Source organism: Euprymna scolopes, chromosome 38, assembly GCF_053919585.1.
Source record: "Euprymna scolopes isolate OS-2025 chromosome 38, ASM5391958v1, whole genome shotgun sequence".
NCBI lineage: Eukaryota > Metazoa > Mollusca > Cephalopoda > Sepiida > Sepiolidae > Euprymna > Euprymna scolopes.
The window spans coordinates 22,017,110-22,036,655 of record NC_136519.1 but is presented as its reverse complement, the minus strand read 5'-3'; the positions used below and the strand labels follow the sequence as shown (position 1 = coordinate 22,036,655).

The 19,546-nt window shown below is 35.1% G+C and overlaps 1 protein-coding gene across 24 annotated transcripts in view; it reads right to left on the bottom strand.

The window, feature by feature from the left end:
- The window catches only part of LOC145263089 (peripheral plasma membrane protein CASK-like), a 1,377,184-nt gene that overhangs the window by 1,070,562 nt on the left and 287,076 nt on the right, over positions 1–19,546 (bottom strand). For all 24 annotated transcript variants that reach the window (XM_080119970.1, XM_080119992.1, XM_080119972.1 and 21 more), the window contains one exon: positions 19,223–19,335. In XM_080119970.1, the coding sequence (XP_079976096.1) occupies positions 19,223–19,335 (113 nt within the window). The remainder of the gene's footprint in view (positions 1–19,222; positions 19,336–19,546) is intronic.

Genomic DNA, 19,546 nt, shown 5'->3' with positions numbered 1-19,546 from the left:
ACCTACTTACTCAATTGAGTTTACCTACTTACTCAATTGAGTTTACCTACTCAATGGATTTTACCTACTTCACTAATTTAACCTATTTAATCAATTGATTTTACTTACTAAATTGATTTTATCTACTGGCTCAATGGATTTTACCTACTTAATCTATTTTACCTACTCAATTGATTTTACCTACTTAATCTATTTTACCTACTCAATTGATTTTAACTACTTAATTGATTTTACCTATTTAATCAATTGATTTAACATACTGACTCAATGGATTTTACCTACTTAATTCATTTTACCTACTTACTCAATTGATTTTACCTACTGACTCAATTGATTTTACCTAGTTTATTTACTTACTTAATAAATTTTACCTACTTACTCAATGGATTTAACCTACTTACTCAACCGAGTCTACCTACTTACTCAACCGAGTTTACCTACTTACTCAACCGAGTTTACCTACTTACTCAAACGAGTTTACCTACTTACTCAAACGAGTTTACCTACTTACTCAAACGAGTTTACCTACTTACTCAAACGAGTTTACCTACTTACTCAATCGAGTGTACCTACTTACTCAATCGAGTTTACCTACTTACTCATTCGAGTTTACCTACTTACTCATTCGAGTTTAACTACTTACTCATCCGAGTTTACATATCGTTTTATACTTTCGTTCCTGTATTCATAATCATTATGAAACTTTATAAACTCTCAAAAACTGTTAAAAATTGTTTTTAAGCAAAAATGATTAATTTTATATTTGCAGTTTCTTTTGATGCATTGAACTGCAAAATTTATTGGATGTTTTGCAGACCTCTTTCCTCTGATGAGAAGAATTTCATTTTTCAAAACGCTGCGGATTAAGGTTTTCCATTTTATCTGTACTCCTACTACGGACAATTAAAAATTCTTTACAGGTTTTTAATCTTTAAAATGACTATATGACTTTACATGTTATTTTTTTAAACTTATATCGAATTTTTGTTGATTTTTTAAACGATAATACAGTTAACACTGTCTCTAACTTTAGAAAATCGCCTATCAGACGTAAACAAGATTGGAGATTCCATTCACATGATAAATAATCACAGAAAAAAAGAATTAGCACGGAGAATTGGGGGGTATGATATTTTTGATTGAAGAATATAATAAAAGTTATCTACCTTACTTGCAAACAAATAAAGACTACGTTTTTTTTAAGATGATATAAAAAAGAGTGCTGTTTACGTCGTCAGGATTATTACTGCATTTGTCACTACGTAGTTTGCATTTGTCACTACACAGGTTGCATTTAAAGATTAATAAAATCTTGTGTATTAATTTATGCAAGATTTACTGACACTTTATTATATACTAGTATGTTCAGATAATATTGATAAATCCGCTGGCACTGTGGAAATACCTCGATAATCAACAGACATGGAAGACCACCTCAAAAATACATAGGCACAGAAGACGACCTCCATAATTCACTGACACGGAAGACGACCTCCATAATTCACTGACACGGAAGACGGCCTCCATAATCCACTGACATGGAAGACGACCTCAATGATCCACTGACATAGAAGACGACCTCAATGATCCACTGACATGGAAGACGACCTCAATGATTCACTGACATGGAAGACGACCTCAATGATCCACTGACATAGAAGACACGGATTCATTAAACAAGATCAGGGACAGACCAGGTATGTTTCTCGAATAGGTCTGATGTTACAACCCTAGAAAAGTGCTATTTAGGCTCTTTTGTTAATGTGCGTTGTTAAAATGTATCTGTAGGTTAAATGTATCTGTAGGTTAAATGTATCCCCTGTTAAAATATATCCCTTGTTAAAATGTATCTGCTGTTAAAGTGTATCTGACCTACTAACTCAATGGATTTTAGCTACTTACTAAATTGATTTTACCTACTTACTTAATTGATTTTACCTACTTAATTGGTTTTACCTACTTAATTGGTTTTACCTACTTAATTGGTTTTACCTACTTAACTGGTTTTACCTACTTAATTGGTTTTACCTACTTACTAACTGGTTTAACCTACTTAATTGATTTTACCTACTTAATTTATTGTATCTACTTAATTGATTTTACTTACGTACTCAATTGATTTAACCTAATACTCAATGGATTTTACCTACTTAATTCATTTTACCTACTTACTCAATTGATTTTACCTACTCACTCAATTACTTTTATCTACTTAATTTATTTTACCTAATACTCAATGGATTTTATCAACTTACTCAATGTATTTTACCCACTTACTCAATGGATTTTACCTACTTAATTGATTTTACCTACTTACTCAATGGATTTTACCTACTTAATTTATTTTACCTACGTAATTCATTTTACCTACTTACTCAATCGAGTGTACCTAATTACTCAATCGAGTGTACCTACTTATTCAATCGACTTTACCTACTTACTTTATGAATTTTACCATATCGTTTTATACTTCAACTTGTCACTTTGTTCCTGTATTCATAATCATTATGAAACTTTATAAACTCTCAAAAACTGTAAAAATTGTTTTTAAGCAAAAATGATTAATTTCATAATTGCAGTTTCTTTTGATGCATTGAACTCAATTGATTTTACCTACTTAATTGATTTACCTTCTACATTGATTACTAAATGAATTTTACCTACTGACTAAATTGATTTTACCGACTGACATAATTGATTTTACCGACCGACTCAATTGATTTTACCGACCGACTCCATTGATTTTACCGACCGACTCCATTGATTTTACCGACCGACTCCATTGATTTTACCGACCGACTCCATTGATTTTACCGACCGACTCCATTGATTTTACCGACCGACTCCATTGATTTTACCGACCGACTCCATTGATTTTACCGACCGACTCCATTGATTTTACCGACCTACTCCATTGATTTTACCGACCTACTCCATTGATTTTACCGACTTACTCCATTGATTTTACCGACTGACTCCATTGATTTTACCGACTGACTCCATTGATTTTACCGACTGACTCCATTGATTTTACCGACTGACTCCATTGATTTTACCGACTTACTCCATTGATTTTACCGACTTACTCCATTGATTTTACCGACTTACTCCATTGATTTTACCGACTTACTCCATTGATTTTACCGACTTACTCAATTGATTTTACCGCCTTACTCAATTGATTTTACCGACTTACTCAATTGATTTCACCTACTTAATTGATTTTACCTAATTAATTGATTTACCTACATAATTCACTTTACCTACTTACTCAATTGATTTTACCTAGTTAATTGATTTTACCTTCTACATTGATTTTACCTTCTTAATGGATTTTACCTACTTACTAAATGAATTTTACCTACTCACTCAATTGATTTTACCGACTTACTCAATTGATTTTACCGACTTACTCCATTGATTTTACCTACTTACTCAATTGAGTTTACCGACTTACTCCATTGATTTTACCGACTTACTCCATTGATTTTACCGACTTACTCAATTGATTTTACCGACTTACTCAATTGATTTTACCGACTTACTCAATTGATTTTACCGACTTACTCAATTGATTTCACCTACTTAATTGATTTTACCTATTTACTCAATTGATTTCACCTAATTAATTGATTTACCTACTTACTCAATTGATTTTACCTACATAATTCACTTTACCTACTTACTCAATTGATTTTTCCTAGTTAATTGATTTTACCTTCTACATTGATTTTACCTTCTTAATGGATTTTACCTACTTACTAAATGAATTTTACCTACTCACTCAATTGGTTTTACCGACTGACTCAATTGAGTTTACCGACTGACTCAATTGAGTTTACCGACTGACTCAATTGAGTTTACCGACTGGCTCAATTGAGTTTACCGACTGACTCAATTGATTTTACCGACTGACTCAATTGATTTTACCGACTGACTCAATTGAGTTTACCTACTTACTCAATCGATTTTACCGACTTACTCAATCGATTTTACCTACTTACTCAATTGATTTTACCTACTTAATTGATTTTACCTACTAACTCAATGGATTTTACCTACTTACTCAATTTATTTTACCTATTGACTCAATGGATTTTACCTACTCAATTGATTTTACCTACTTACTCAATTGATTTTACCTACTTAATTGATTTTACCTACTAACTCAATGGATTTTACCTACTTACTCAATTTATTTTACCTATTGACTCACTGGATTTTATCTACTTAATTGATTTCACCTATTGTATAAATTGATTTTACCTATTGACTCTATGGATTTTACCTACTTACTCAATTGATTTGTCCTACTTAATTCATTTTACCTACTTACTCAATTGATTTTACCTACTTACTCAATTTATTTTACCTACTTAATTTATTTTACCTAATCACTCAATTACCTTTATCTACTTAATTTATTTTACCTACTCAATTGATTTTACCCACTTACTCAATGGATTTTATCTACTACATTGATTTTACGTACTCAATGGATTTTACCTTCTTACTCATTGGATTTTACCTACCTACTCAATTGATTATACCTACTGACTCCATGGATTTTAACTACATAATTGATTTTACGTACTTAATTGATTTTACCTACTTTATTGATTTTACGTACTTGCTCAATGGATTTTACCTACTTAATTAATTTTACCTACTTAATTAATTTTACCTACTTACTCAACCGAGTTTACCTACTTACTCAACCGAGTTTACCTACTTACTCAACCGAGTTTACCTACTTACTCAACCGAGTTTACCTACTTACTCAACCGAGTGTACCTACTTACTCAACCGAGTGTACCTACTTACTCAATCGAGTGCACCTACTTACTCAATCGAGTTTACCTACTTACTTCATGAATTTTACCATATCGTTTTATACTTCAACTTGTCTCTTTGTTCCTGTATTCATAATAATTATGAAACTTTATAAACTCTCAAAAACTGTAAAAATTGTTTTTAAGCAAAAATGATTAATTTCATATTTGCAGTTTCTTTTGATGCATTGAACTTTGCAGTTTATTGGATGTTTTGCAGACCTCTTTCGTCTGATGAGAAGAATTTCATTTTTTAAAACTCTGCGGATTAAGGTTTCCCATTTTATCTGTACTCCTACTACGGATAATTAAAAATTCTTTACAGGTTTTTAATGTTTAAAATGACTGTATGACTTTACATGTTATTTTTTTCAACTTATATCGAATTTTTGTTGATTTTTTAATCAACACTGTCTCTAACTTTAGAAAATCGCCTATCGGACGTAAACAAGATTGGAGACGCCATTCACATGATAAATAATCACAGAAAAAAAGAATTAGCACGGGGGATTGGTGGGTGTATAATATTTTGTATTGAAGAATATAATAAAAGTTATCTACCTTACTTGCAAACAAATAAAAACTACGTTTTTTTTAAGATGATATAAAAAAGAGTGCTGTTTACGTCGTCAGGATTATTACTGCATTTGTCACTATGTAGGTTGCATTTAAAGATTAATAAAATCTTGTGTATTAATTTATGCAAGATTTACTGACACTTTATTATATACTAGTATGTTCAGATAATATTGATAAATCCGCTGGCACTGTGAAAATACCTCGATAATAAACAGACATGGAAGACCACCTCAAAAATACATCGACAAGGAAGAAGACCTCCATAATTCACTGACATGGTAGACGACCTCAATGATCCACTGACATGGAAGACGACCTCAATGATCCACTGACATGGAAGACGACCTCAATGATCCACTGACATGGAAGGCGACCTCAATGATCCACTGACATAGAAGACTAGGATTCATTAAACAAGATCAGGGACGGACCAGGTATGTTTCTCGGATAGCTCTGATGTTACAACCCCAGAGAACTGCTATTTAGGCTCTTTTGTTAATGTGCGTTGTTAAAATGTATCCGGTGTTAAAATTTATTTGTTGTTTAAATGTATCTGTTGTTTAAATGCATTTGTCGTTAAAATGTATCTGTTGGTAAAATGTATCTGTTGGTAAAATGTATCTGTTGGTAAAATGCATCCGGTGTTAAAATGTATCCGTTGTTAAAATGTATCTGTTGTTAAAATGTATCCGTTGTTAAAATGTATCCGTTGTTAAAATGTATCCGTTGTTAAAATGTATCTGTTGTTAAAATGTATCTGTTATTAAAATGTATCTGTTATTAAAATGTATCTGTTGTTAAAATGTATCTGTTATTAAAATGTATCTGTTGTTAAAATGTATTTGTTATTAAAATGTATCTGTTGTTAAAATGTATTTGTTATTAAAATGTATCTGTTGTTAAAATGTATCTGTTGGTAAAATGCATCCGGTGGTAAAATGTATCCGTTGTTAAAATGTATTTGTTATTAAAATGTATCCGTTGTTAAAATGTATTTGTTATTAAAATGTATCTGTTGTTAAAATGTATCGGTTATTAAAATGTATCTGTTGTTAAAATGTATCTGTTGTTTATATGTATCTGTTGTTTATATGTATCTGTTGTTTATATGTATCTGTTGTGGTAAGTTTTATACCACTAGATATTACATGAGTTATACACATGTTTATGTATTCGTTCTGGCACCATAATGTCATACAGACTCCCCTCCCCGATAATACAACACAGGAATGTCAGGTAATCTCAATAACTTACTTGATATTATACCAGGTGGGAACATCATCTGAATAGATTGTTGGCACTAAAAACTCATTTTTATAGAGAGTGTGAAACATTGGGAGATTACTCTTTTTAAACAAACCAACAATTGGTATTTAACTGTTTCCCCACGAGACCAATATGTGACACAATGTCGTTTTTAATCTAGGAGGAAAATCAGTTTCCCAAAAAGAGGCCCTCTTGAAGTTGACAAAAATAGAAATTGTCTTAGTATAGAAGGGTTTCCCTTACATTGAATAAGGACTAATTAACTTAAGTGTAGCATCAGAACAGATTGTTACATATTTACTGCAGCCGGTTGTCTAATGTGCTTTTCATTCTATATAATTTCTAAAAATCAACTTTTTCATTGTCTCTCTATACACTTGGCAGCAAAATAAAACATACACAGCTAGGTTATAAAATATTTTGTTTATTGGCAAGAACAATCTTTTCAATTTAATATGATAGTTGTGACATCAGGGAATGCGTATGGTGAGAGTGTGGATGTTTGGCAATGAAGAAAATGTGTCAGTTTGTCCTCATTCTGTGACAGACTGTCACTCACTCTGTCTTGTTTGTTTTCTGTAATCGATTTATATAAAAATTCTTTCATTCTGGAATGTTTAATATTTCCCATTGTCTATTGTTCTACTTCTTTGACCGATATTTCTCTCACATATTTCTGGTCAAATTAAGCATTTCAATAAACAATGGTGGAAGCCTCGTATTCCTCAAATAGAATTAATTTGCGTGTGTGTCACCCATCGAATGCTTCTCTTCACAGGGTCGTCTGCCAAATATCCAACAAGATACTACACTTGGATAATCATTTAAATAACAAACATTTGTTTTAGTTAAACTTGCAGCATTTGTTCAATAAATCCCCCCCAAGTAATGACACCTTACCAATTCTCCAATACTATTGCTACACTATCCCTTTGATTACTGTACACACAATAACCCTTATCCCTGAGTGGCCATTGCGCCTTGATAAGTGGTGAACTCCATGTAAAAAAATAAAATAAAATAAAAAAAAATAAACTAGTGTACATGTTTTGTCAAATATGATCCTTCCTTCTGAATTTAAAGATGGAACTATAATTTGAAGCTGAACCGTTTAAATCAAAAACTTAAATTTTAAATTTCTCTTTTTGAATTTTAAGTTGAAAACCTGTATAATAGCATCTCTCTCTTTCACTCCCTCGCTCCTCTTTCTCTCTTACTGCCTCTCATTTTCTTTCTCTCTCTCTCTCTCTCTCTCTCTTCTTTCTCTCCTACCCCCTCTCCCGCTCTCTCCTACCCCCTCCCTCTCCTACCCTGGTTCCCTCCTATCTCTCTCTCTTTTACTCTCTCTTTGTCTTGCTATCTCTCTCCTACTCTCTCTCTCTCCTTGTGTTATCATATCAGGATGTCTGATCATTAAGGCCGTGACAACAGCATATTCTTTTCATTGTTTTGACTCTTGGGTATATATCCTTTAATATCTTATATGTTTTTATATAGATGGATGTAGTTCTCAGTTGATTAAGTGTGACTAACTGTGTCCGATATATACCCGAGAGTGAAAAGAATATGCTGTTGTCACATCCCTAATAATAATTGCATGGTATAATTCTATGAGTATTAGATAGGAGATTAGTGCAGTTACTTACAAAACCTTTGATATAATTGTAAATACTTCTATTATAATTGCACTCAATGTTTTCATGTCAAGCAAGCCAACAAATGTATTGCAAAATGAAAGAAATATTCATTTTGTTTTAATAAAGAAAATCAATTACTCAGAAATATTTATTTGGTTGATAAGAAAAACTTGTGTAAGAATTCTTTGATTAGATTTGCCTGCCAGCTAAACCAATATTTCTCATATTCATAAGTAAATTGTTTCGTGTATTTGTCCCCCAAAAACATCATATATAAAAAGGAAAGAGGAAAGAAAAGAAAGAAAAAAGAGGACAAAAAGGATAGAAAAAGGAAAGAAAAAAGCTAAAAAGGGAAGAAACAGGCTAAAAAGGTTAGAAAAGGATACAAAGGAGAAAGATAAGAAAGAAAGGAAAAAGATAAGAAAAAGAAAGAAAAGATAAGAAAAAAGATAAGAAAGAAAAAAGATAAGAAAAAAGGACAGAAAAAAAATAAAAAAATGGAAGAAAAAAAGAACAAGAAAAAAAAAAGACAAAAAACTCAAGGCCATCCAATATACAACACATTAATGGAACTGGTTGTTATTTTTATCTATATATAAAGTTTGGTATGTTTATAGGATTAACTCCTAAACTAATTAACCGATCATTATAAATTTTGGAACATAGTAGCTACATGTAATAATGTGTTATGTGGGCTGTATTTAGGGCTCCCAGTATCATACAGTACCAAGTGTCATGTATAAAGAAAACGAGTTATGTTCCCCAAACTCTCATTTACACGGAGGGTAGGTTGGAGGTATAGAATGCATCTGACAACATGGTCAAAATCCAATGTTTATGAAGGTGACCCAACACGAACTCTGCTGAAAAGAAAAACAAAAAAACTAGCTGATGTGGAGACTCGGCTCACCTTGCTCATGCCACTTATCTCCATGGTGTTCCAGATGAACAAAAACGTTTCATTAAGACATGTTAGAAAACACGACCTCACAGGCAATAATAATAACTCAGCACAGAGCCCAACAGACTATTATAGCGTGGAGCTCACAGCCTGACAGACCATTATAGCAGTGGAGTTCACAGCCTGACATACCATTATAGCAGTGGAGTTCACAGCCTGACAGACCATTATAGCAGTGGAGTTCACAGCCTGACAGACCATTATAGCAGTGGAGTTCACAGCCTGACAGACCATTATAGCAGTAAAGCTCATAGCCTGAAAGACCATTATAGCAGTGGAGTTCACAGCCTGACAGACCATTATAGCAGTGGAGTTCACAGCCTGACAGACCATTATAGCAGTGGAGTTCACAGCCTGACAGACCATTATAGCAGTGGAGTTCACAGCCTGACAGACCATTATAGCAGTGGAGTTCACAGCCTGACAGACCATTATAGCAGTGGAGTTCACAGCCTGACAGACCATTATAGCAGTGGAGTTCACAGCCTGAAAGACCATTATAGCAGTGGAGTTCACAGCCTGACAGACCATTATAGCAGTGGAGTTCACAGCCTGACAGACCATTATAGCAGTAGAGTTCACAGCCTGACAGACCATTATAGCAGTAAAGCTCATAGCCTGAAAGACCATTATAGCAGTGGAGTTCACAGCCTGACAGACCATTATAGCAGTGGAGTTCACAGCCTGACAGACCATTATAGCAGTGGAGTTCACAGCCTGACATACCATTATAGCAGTGGAGTTCACAGCCTGACAGACCATTATAGCAATGGAGTTCACAGCCTGACAGACCATTATAGCAGTGGAGTTCACAGCCTGATAGTTCATGACTGAAGCTCCACACATATCCTGAAAGGCCATGATAGTAGTGCCTCCTAGAATTTGACAGGCTATTATAGCAGTCCACCCCACAGACCGATAGGCTCTGATAGCAGCGCAGCCCCCAGACCGATAGGCTCTGATAGCAGCGCAGCCCCCAGACGGATAGGCTCTGATAGCAGCGCAGCCCCCAGACCGATAGGCTCTGATAGCAGTGCAGCCCCCAGACCGATAGGCTCTGATAGCAGCGCAGCCCCCAGACTGATAGGCCTTAATAGCAACACAACCCACATACAACAGTCCATTATATCAGCACAGGCCATAGCATGACAGGTCATTATAGCAGCACAGCCGACAGACCAACTGGTGATAACAGCATTGCAGTCCACAGCCAACATAGCCCAGAGTTTAACAGTCAATAATAACATAATCCACAGCCCGACAACTAATAATAACACAGTCCACAGCCCAACAGGCAACAATAGCAATGCAGCCCCACCACTAATAATAGTCATGAAACACACAACCCAACAGGCCTTTACAACAATCCAGCACACAGTAATAATTAAGCAATAATAGCAACTCAACACACATCCTGACAGGCCACAATAGCAACGCACAGTTTAACATGCAATAATAGAAACGCAGTTTACAGCCCAACAGGCAATAATAGCAATGTAGCGCACAGCCTGATAAACAGTAGTCATTCACAGCTTTATATGAAGTAGTAGTATTAATAGTTACAAAAATATGGTTAGGAACACTAGTAACATTGATAATCTCACATCGAATGATAATAAAGTCCAAGGTGTTAGACATCAGGTTTTATGTTGTAAGAATTATAAGTTGCTTTAAAAGCCATTGTTTGATGATATCACTTCCAAGAGAATTTAAATCCATTAACAAAATCCTATGAATATTAAAAAAGTAATCCAAAGAAAACAAACAAATATTCAAAGAGAACAATAACATGAAAGTGAAATTCTTTCCTTCTTTGAAATTTTGCACCAAAATTACAGGGTAACTTATGTTCAATAGACTTAAGCATCAAAACGAAATCTTTCCAGCAATACTGAATCTGATAACCTTGACTCTTTTGCCTTTTTCTTTAGCTTTTCGGTAAAATACTAGCTTGAGACAAGCCGGAGGTGGGGGTGGGGCTGGATGGAAAATAATGAAAAGGAATTTCCGAGAATCCAATTTTTATTCAAGAATCATAATCTCTGAGGTCCACAGTTTTAATGCGGACCTTTTAATATTTTTTTTTTTCTTTTTAAATCTCCAATTTCTGATCTTCTAAGTGAAAGTGCTTTTTACTTAAGATTTATCAAATATTTTCCTGGTCACAAAATTGATACAAGTCCTTCCACTTTTTCTTATCAAAAGAAAGCACTTTCAATTACATTAACATTTTGTTCAGCTTTGTACATATATACATATATATGGGACGCTTCCAATACTTTTCCCTACTTCTGATTCATTTACAGGGTGGAATGATGAATTTTTTGCCTTAAAGAAAACAACACTACAGCTTTTTTTTTTTTTTTTTAAACTTTTATTGAAAAAATCAATTTAGATAACTTGATTATGTAATAGAGCTGACATCTATTTAATGTAGCTGCCTTCAGCTTCAAACACTGCCTCGATACGGGTCTAGAACTGAGAGCATGCCTTTTCCACAAGCGCCGGTGGGAGCTGGTCATGTTGGTGATGTTCTTAACATATGACCAAGCAAAGTAGTCCAGTGGGTTCAGGTCGGGGAAGAAGGGGGAGGTCCAGTGAGAAAAGGATACAAAGTTGTAGCACTCCTTTTGAAGCCAAGCTTTGATCTCTTTGGATTGTTGGCCAGCACCTAGTCTTGCTGCCACACCCGGGGGTCTGCCAGAAGCCACCTGATTTCACCAGGGGATTACTACAGGCTTCAGCACACCTAGGTACACTTTGGTGTTGACTTTCAAGCTAACTTCGAAGGTGTGAGATAGCATGACGTGGCCCTCACTTGAAACCACATCAAAGACCATAACCGTGGCCAGAAACTTTGTTGAGCTGTGTCCTCAAGTATTGAATTATCCAGATTTGCATTTTGAAGGTGCTAGCAATGTTTTTTTTTTTTTTACATAGGCGTTCCCACTTATCAAGGCCGATAGGCCACTCAAGGATAAGGGTTAAAGAGTGTAGAGTAGTCAAAAGGACAATATAGTAATCGATAGTAATGGAAGTTCGGTAAATTTGTTAACTTAAGTGGAACGGCTAATCAGAAACTTGTTCACGTTGGACTTGAAGACAACCATATTATAGACAGCTGGAAAGCAGGAAAACGAAAGACAATTCCACAGGCGTGCAGTTCTAAGAAAGAAGCTTTGATCATGGAATCTATGTTTAGGTTTAAGTACAGATAAAGAGTGGGGAAAATTATTGATAATGTTTTCAGCTAGTCTAGTGTTTCTTGTGAAAGTTTGGTGAGGGGGGACCATAGATTGAAGCTCAGTTGAACACTTTCCATGAAAATAACGATAAAGCAGAGACAAACTCGTAACATCTCTTCTGTGAGATAGAGGTTGCAGCGAAGAGAAAAGGACATCTCCCACCAGGCCACGAAGTCTATTTTGAACCCTATCAAGGCAGGACAAGCCTTTTCTAGCAGCTCCTGCCCATATGTGGCAACAGTATTCCATCCTTGGACGTATCTGGCTCAATGGTCCTATTGTCATAACCTGGATCGGCAGAGACCATAAGTTTTACAGCGGCGCATCTCCAATCTTGCTTGTTGAACATTGTGTCACTTTCAGACATGATAGAAAGTTCCTATCGTTCTTGGGATTTGTACACAACTGGCCAACTAGTAGATGGTCTGCAACCGGTTTTCATCGAACGGAAATGGAATCATGTCGTCTTTCCTAGGGCGACAATTTTATCGTTCCGCCCGATACAGATTCTTTTCTAAATTTCTGATTCTAATTTTATTGTTAAATTTCAAAAGATAGAGTTTTTATTTTTCTGGAGGGGCGGGGACTGATTACCGTAAAAATCCAGTTAATATGTTCGTATATTTCTGAAAACATAAAAACTTGTGGAAGTGATTTATAGATTTCAGTTTTACTTGTGTAATTTTAAAACCAATGAATATTCATCATTTTAGCATTAGTATCAGCATTGGAAAATTAAGTTTTAAGCAAAAACAAAGAATTTGCGGTATATGGTTAGAAAAGAAAAAAAAAAATAAATAAAAGAAACGTACCGGGCGTATCTGCATCGCTCTCTGGGAAACAAGAAGGAAAGGATGGCCAGCGCATTTGTATACGCGAAGGACATCTTGGGAAGGCAGAGCATGATGGGAGAAGCTATTTATTTTTCCTGTCTCTTCCTTTTTTTTTCTAGATAGGAGGATATAAAAGCTGGGGAAAAATTCCCGGGGGGGAGGGGACAGAGAGAGAAAAGAGTCATGAACATCTTCTCTTGAAAAGAATTTCGTATTGCTGACGTTCGGATTGTGCTGCGGTGTGACATTGGTGGCGAGAGGCCAGGTGTGGTCGATTGGAAAAGAAGAGGGCAGGAACGTGCTGTTGTCGAGAGAGTGACTCACTCCTTCCCGGACCCCCAGAACTGAATCCTGATTATAACCCTAGAATTTGGATTCTTTCAACTACTGTTCTCATCTTGAGTGCTATTTTCACAATGTTTTGGTCGATGTAACCTCCCCCCCCCCTTCTTCAAATGTATCTTGTTGAACTCGGGGATGTTTTTGTTGAACTAGGAGTCAGCACGATTGCGGTTCAGTATTAAAAAGCATTTTCTATATCTGTCATGCTTTTTTGTCTGTCACACTTTCGTTTGAAACAGTATTTTTTGTCCGTTACACTTTAGTTTCAAACAGTTTTTTGTCCGTCATGCTCTAGTTTGAAACTACATTTTATTTGTCTGTCACACTTTAGAAACTATTTTTCGTCCGTCATACTTTAGTTTAAAACTATGTTTTTGTCTGTCACGTTTTAGATTAAAACAGTATTTTTTGCCTGTTACACTTTAGTTATAAGCAATATTTTGTCAAACTTTCGCTTTAAACAGTATTTTTTGTGTGTCACGCTCTAATTTTAAAGTACATTTTATTTGTCTGTCAGACTTTAATTTTAAGCAGTATTTTTTGTCTGTCACACTTTAGATTGAAACCGTATTTATTGTCCATCACATTTTAGTTTGAAACAGTATTTATTTGTCTGTCACACTTGTTTGAAACACTATTTTATTTGTTCGTCACACTTTAATTGGAAACTGCAATTTTTTTGTCCGTCACGTTTTAGTTTAAAACTGTGTTTTATTTGTTTGTCACATTTTAGTTTGAAACTATGTTTTGTTCGTCACGCTCTAGTTTGAAACTGTATTTTGTCTGTCACATTTTACACTCCCATCTTTGTTATGTAATGCTTAAGTTTTAAACTTTCATCGTTAAACGTGCAAATTGAATGGGCGCTTCTTGATAACAGATCCGTTCTTTCTTATTATGATTTACTTATTACCCCCACCCCCACACGCGCCATCATTCTTTGATGAAAGATCCTGGCGAAATTCCTATGGCTTTCATTTCCATCACTTTCAGAACTGCATTAGCAATGTTTTGGGTAAAAACCAATTCCATTCCTCAACTTTTTGTATTTTTATCTGAAGACATGAAGACCAGATGGAATCTCCAAGCAAATAGTATGGCAAAGAGGAGACAGGGGTTGGAGAGAGGGCAGAAAGTGTGTCGCATTTCTAAATCTCAATTTATAAGTTGTTTGTTAAACCCCATGCATTAGTGAAACATTTTAAATTGTTTTCTGCTTTTGAAACCCAACCGACCTCTTTCTCTGGACATTCTCAGAATATTGAACGAATTTTATTGATAAAAACACAAAGACAACTTCTCAGTAAACTAGATTCCCAAAGACATTTTCTATCGACGATTCTACTTAAGGTTGGTTTTAAATCAGCAAGGTTAACCAGCACTGCCAAGAAAAAATAAAAATCAATTAATATACAAGGACTATTTGGACTACTGTTCTCAACTTGGATCGTATTCTGATAACATTTTGGTCAAATGAACCTCTGCTGCTTTAAGTGCATCTGCCGAACTCGGGAATCGGTATGGAATTTTGAACAGAATCAATGATTTTTTTTTCTCAATGTTAGCCATAATTGGAGAGAAACCTAATCATTATTTAACACTTTATCCATTACGTCATTGATTCAATCTTCAGTATGGATTGGCACCAAGAATATAATTAAGAATTACTGCTTTTATTACCGTGCTATTTTTTTAAATAACATTTTCAAGTTAAATTCAATTTTTACGATAGATTTTTTTTTTTTTAATTAAATTGTTAGATGGAAGTACAGAATAGTTACAAAACACCCCCCCTTTCCCATGTTAAGAGTGGCTTTCAAAATAACATTATTTCAGCACGGTAACATAAGTGCATAAGTACCAGATTACTTAAGCACTGTGAAAAGCCTACTGGAACCATGAGGAGGCTTATTGCCACTCCAACTCTAGAGAAGAGCAACAGTCATTGCTAAAGAAAAATCAATGGTAAACAGCTGTTGCAATGATCTTTAATGGTTTTCAAATGCTTTTGAAAGAGGTGGAGACTGCTGGAAATCTGAGGAAGATCACTGTCACACAGATTCCAGGGACGAGCATTAATTATTGCAAGTGAGCAATCACTAATAATTTCTGTGAAAATTCCTAGTGTGTAAATCATATAATAATATGCTAAGGTAATTTCATGTGCATACGTACATTGTCACCCATCACCGCCCTTTTGTTTTTTAAATGTGATTGCCTGATCAAACACACAATACAAAAAAAAAAAAATGTAATTTAAAACGTGTGAAGTGAAACTAACTAAAAATACATTTTCTTGGCCTTCAGATTCCATGTCCGGTCAGATCCCAGTCTTTTGGGTAAGTTTTTAAGTTTCTAGCCACTTAGTTAGTCAAGCGAATGAGCCCCCCCCCCCGGTTCCCTGGCAATAGAAAGCCTCCAAGATGCCCACTCCCCATTTTTATTTCTTTCCATTTCTGGCCTTTCTCCCCCATTTGTACTCATCTTGGAAGGACTCTGCCCACTTTCCGACTCCCCGCCATAGTTCTATCTCCACACTTACATCCCACTCCCACTTAGAGACTGACCTGCTTGTTTTCAGCAAACCGGAAAAGAGTGGACAATCTATTTATTTAGAAAGGGTTGGGAAGGCCTTATTAACCAAGTTTCATTGTTTTCTGTTTGCTCTCCCACTCTCTCACCAATGAAATGTTATTACTGTAAATGTTTATGTTTGAATACAAACATTTTCAGATTTGAGTTTAGTTTAAATAGGTCACCCCTAGAATGAATGTGGTATTGTGGTGACCGAGTTAAGAGACTGATAGACAATTTTAAATATTTGTGACTAAGGATGACCAATGACACTTATAATTCCCACACTTTTGATTGGCCTTGTGCCGCTAGTACACGTAACTAAAAAAATCATATTTCACATTTTCAGTTGTTGAAACCATATAAATATTTTTAAAATTTGACCATTGGTTAAATTTAAAAAATATTTATATGGTTGATAACAAAATGGCTTTAACTAAACATGTAAGAAAATATTTTTATAATCAGATTTTCAATTTAAAAAAAATCGATCTGGAAAACTGAAGTCAAACTGAAAACAATTTTTTTTCTGGGTATCATGATTTTAAATTGCGAGCTACCACAAGAGAAAACAACATACGATTATACTTTTAATGGATAAAAACAGTAAAAAGATGATTTTATTTAACAGTGGGTATTCAAAGAAAACTTTTTTCAAAATTTTCAATAATTGTCATACTGAATTCTTTTTTGTTAGCACAACAAAAAAAATGAGTCGTCAAAAGTATTTCGGACACCCGAAAGTATTAAAAGTGACATCTTTTCTGGTTAGTTTCCAAATTTCATGACAAAATTCTAAATACAAACACGGTATGAGCATTTACAACTCGGGAGGGAGGGGAGTCTTGACAAAATCTTACTGAAATTGCCGTTTTTAATCACTTTATTTGCTTAAAATGCGAAAAAATATATAATGTACATTATTATTTATTAATTTATTGGAAAGTATATTCATTTTCGAACAAAACAATGGTATTTTGAGGGTTTAAAATGCTTTGGTTTGTAAAATATGACTATTTTAGCAGAAGCCCCTTGAAATCTGTGATTATCCAAAATGTTTTATCGTCCATGTGTACTGCTAATTTAATACTGATTGCTTAAGATGCCACTACTAAAGAACATTAACTGTTCATGGCTATTTTCATGCCTGACCAGTTTTCCTCATCTGTTGGCCCTGTGGCACATCTTGTGTTGATTAATTATGAATTAAAAAAAAAAAAACATACATTGTTTATTTTACATTAGATTCACACTGGAAGTCATATCGGCGTCGACAAAAAGAGAAATTAATTAGCACAGTCATGTTTTAGTTTTAACACAGACATGAGAGAGACCGTATCCTAAACCCTTACATCACTGAAAAATAAGCAGAAATCTAGAGCTGTCAAAAGGGAGACAACTCCTACAACTTTCTCAGTAGTGTAACATGATCACAGTTAAAATTACATTGATAATTCCAACATCTCGTTGCAATGTCAATTAGCAACTGACTTTGATTTGTTTTGATTTAAAAAAATTTTTTTATTACATTTTCACCCCAAACAAGGCACATTGCCACTTTGGTGTAGGGGGCTACTATCAGGGGCAACAACTACTGGGGTACTATGTAGGGATTTGGGCAGCAACATGTTGGTTCACGTTACGCTTGAACTTCTGCACGTCAGTACAGTTGGGGAAGCAAGAACCTGGAATGGAATTCCAAAGTCTAGTGGTTCTGGGGAAGAAACTACTGGAGTAGAAAGATCTTTTACATCTAGGGATCTCTACTGTGTGGAGGTGGGATTTAGCTGCCTGTCTGGTTTGTCGAGGGTGATTACATTGTGGGGGCACAAGTGCTTGCAGTTTGTCAGAGCATTCTCCATTAAAATACTTGTAGAACAGGCAGAGGGATGTAACATTTCGTCGATGGGACAGAGGCTGAAGCTTAGATGCTAGTTCAGGGCCTATCAGATTGGTGACTCTCTTTTGAACCTTGTCTAGGAGCGAGAGACTAGTAGCAGATGCACCAGCCAAAATATGACAGCAATACTCCATATATGGGCGAATGGTGGCCTTATAGAGGTACAGTATGCTTTCAGGTGTTAGTAGTTTTCTAGCACGGTAGAGAGAGCCTACCTTCTTTGCAGCGGCCCTGGCAATGCTTTCAATGTAATTGTTCCAACTCATGTTTCCTGTGAACGTTAGGCCAAGGAGTTTGAAAGATGTACTCTCAAATAAAGAGTCGTTGGCCATTGCTATTGGTGGTAGAAAAGGTTTCTTGTAATTATTGAAGGAAACAATTTTAGTCTTGGCAGCATTGAATGTGACCATCCATTTTTGTCCCCATTCCACTACAGGTAGGAGGTCATCCGCTAGTGTTTCTGCCATTTCTTTAGATATCTGTTCATTTGTTTTCCTGTCGTGCCTGTTATAGAGTGTGGTGTCATCAGTATATATACCCATCTCACAGGCAATTTTGTCAGGGAGGTCATTTATGAATATTAGGAACAACAGAGGTCCAAGGATAGACCCTTGGGGCACTCCCACATTTATATCATATTGTTTAGATGTACGACCGTTGAGGACAACCTGGATTTTTCTCTTATCTAAGAAGAATTTAATTATGTTTAGTATTCTACCAGTGATACCGTATCATCTAATTTTCCTGAGGAGACCCTCATGCCATACCCTGTCAAAAGCCTTAGATATATCTAGAGCTACCGCTCTGCCCTCCCCGGCTTTGTCCAGTGAATGGTATATACGTTCAGAGATTACAGTTAGGATGTCTGCTGTGGAACGGGCTTAAAATCTGATCTGAAATTCTGGAGTCTAAAGCAGAGTAAGACTCTGGTTTTATTTGTATAAACAAGTGGGAAGCAAATTAGTTCATAAAATATTTTGTTTTTTAGAATTAAGAGGAAGGATGGATCAGAAATTTAAAAAAAAAAAAAAAATTCCGATAGAAAAGACTCACCTTCGGAATTAAGTCCTGGACTGGATGTAAATTTGGCAACATCTACAATTTTGACGGCAAACTGCTGCCCACTCTCACGATGTACACATCTTCGGACTACACTAAATGGCCCCCTGAAAGAAAAAATGTGGTGAAAGAAAATATAATTAAAACTGTAAACAAATATTTAAAATCTATAAGCATCTTAAAATATCATAGTATTACAGAGTCAGAGTCTGAACTTGGATTTTTCGACTTTTTTTTTTTTTAATTTTTACATAGGTATAACCACTTATCAAGGCCCAGAGGCCACTCGAGGATAAGGGTTAAGAGTGTACAGTAGTC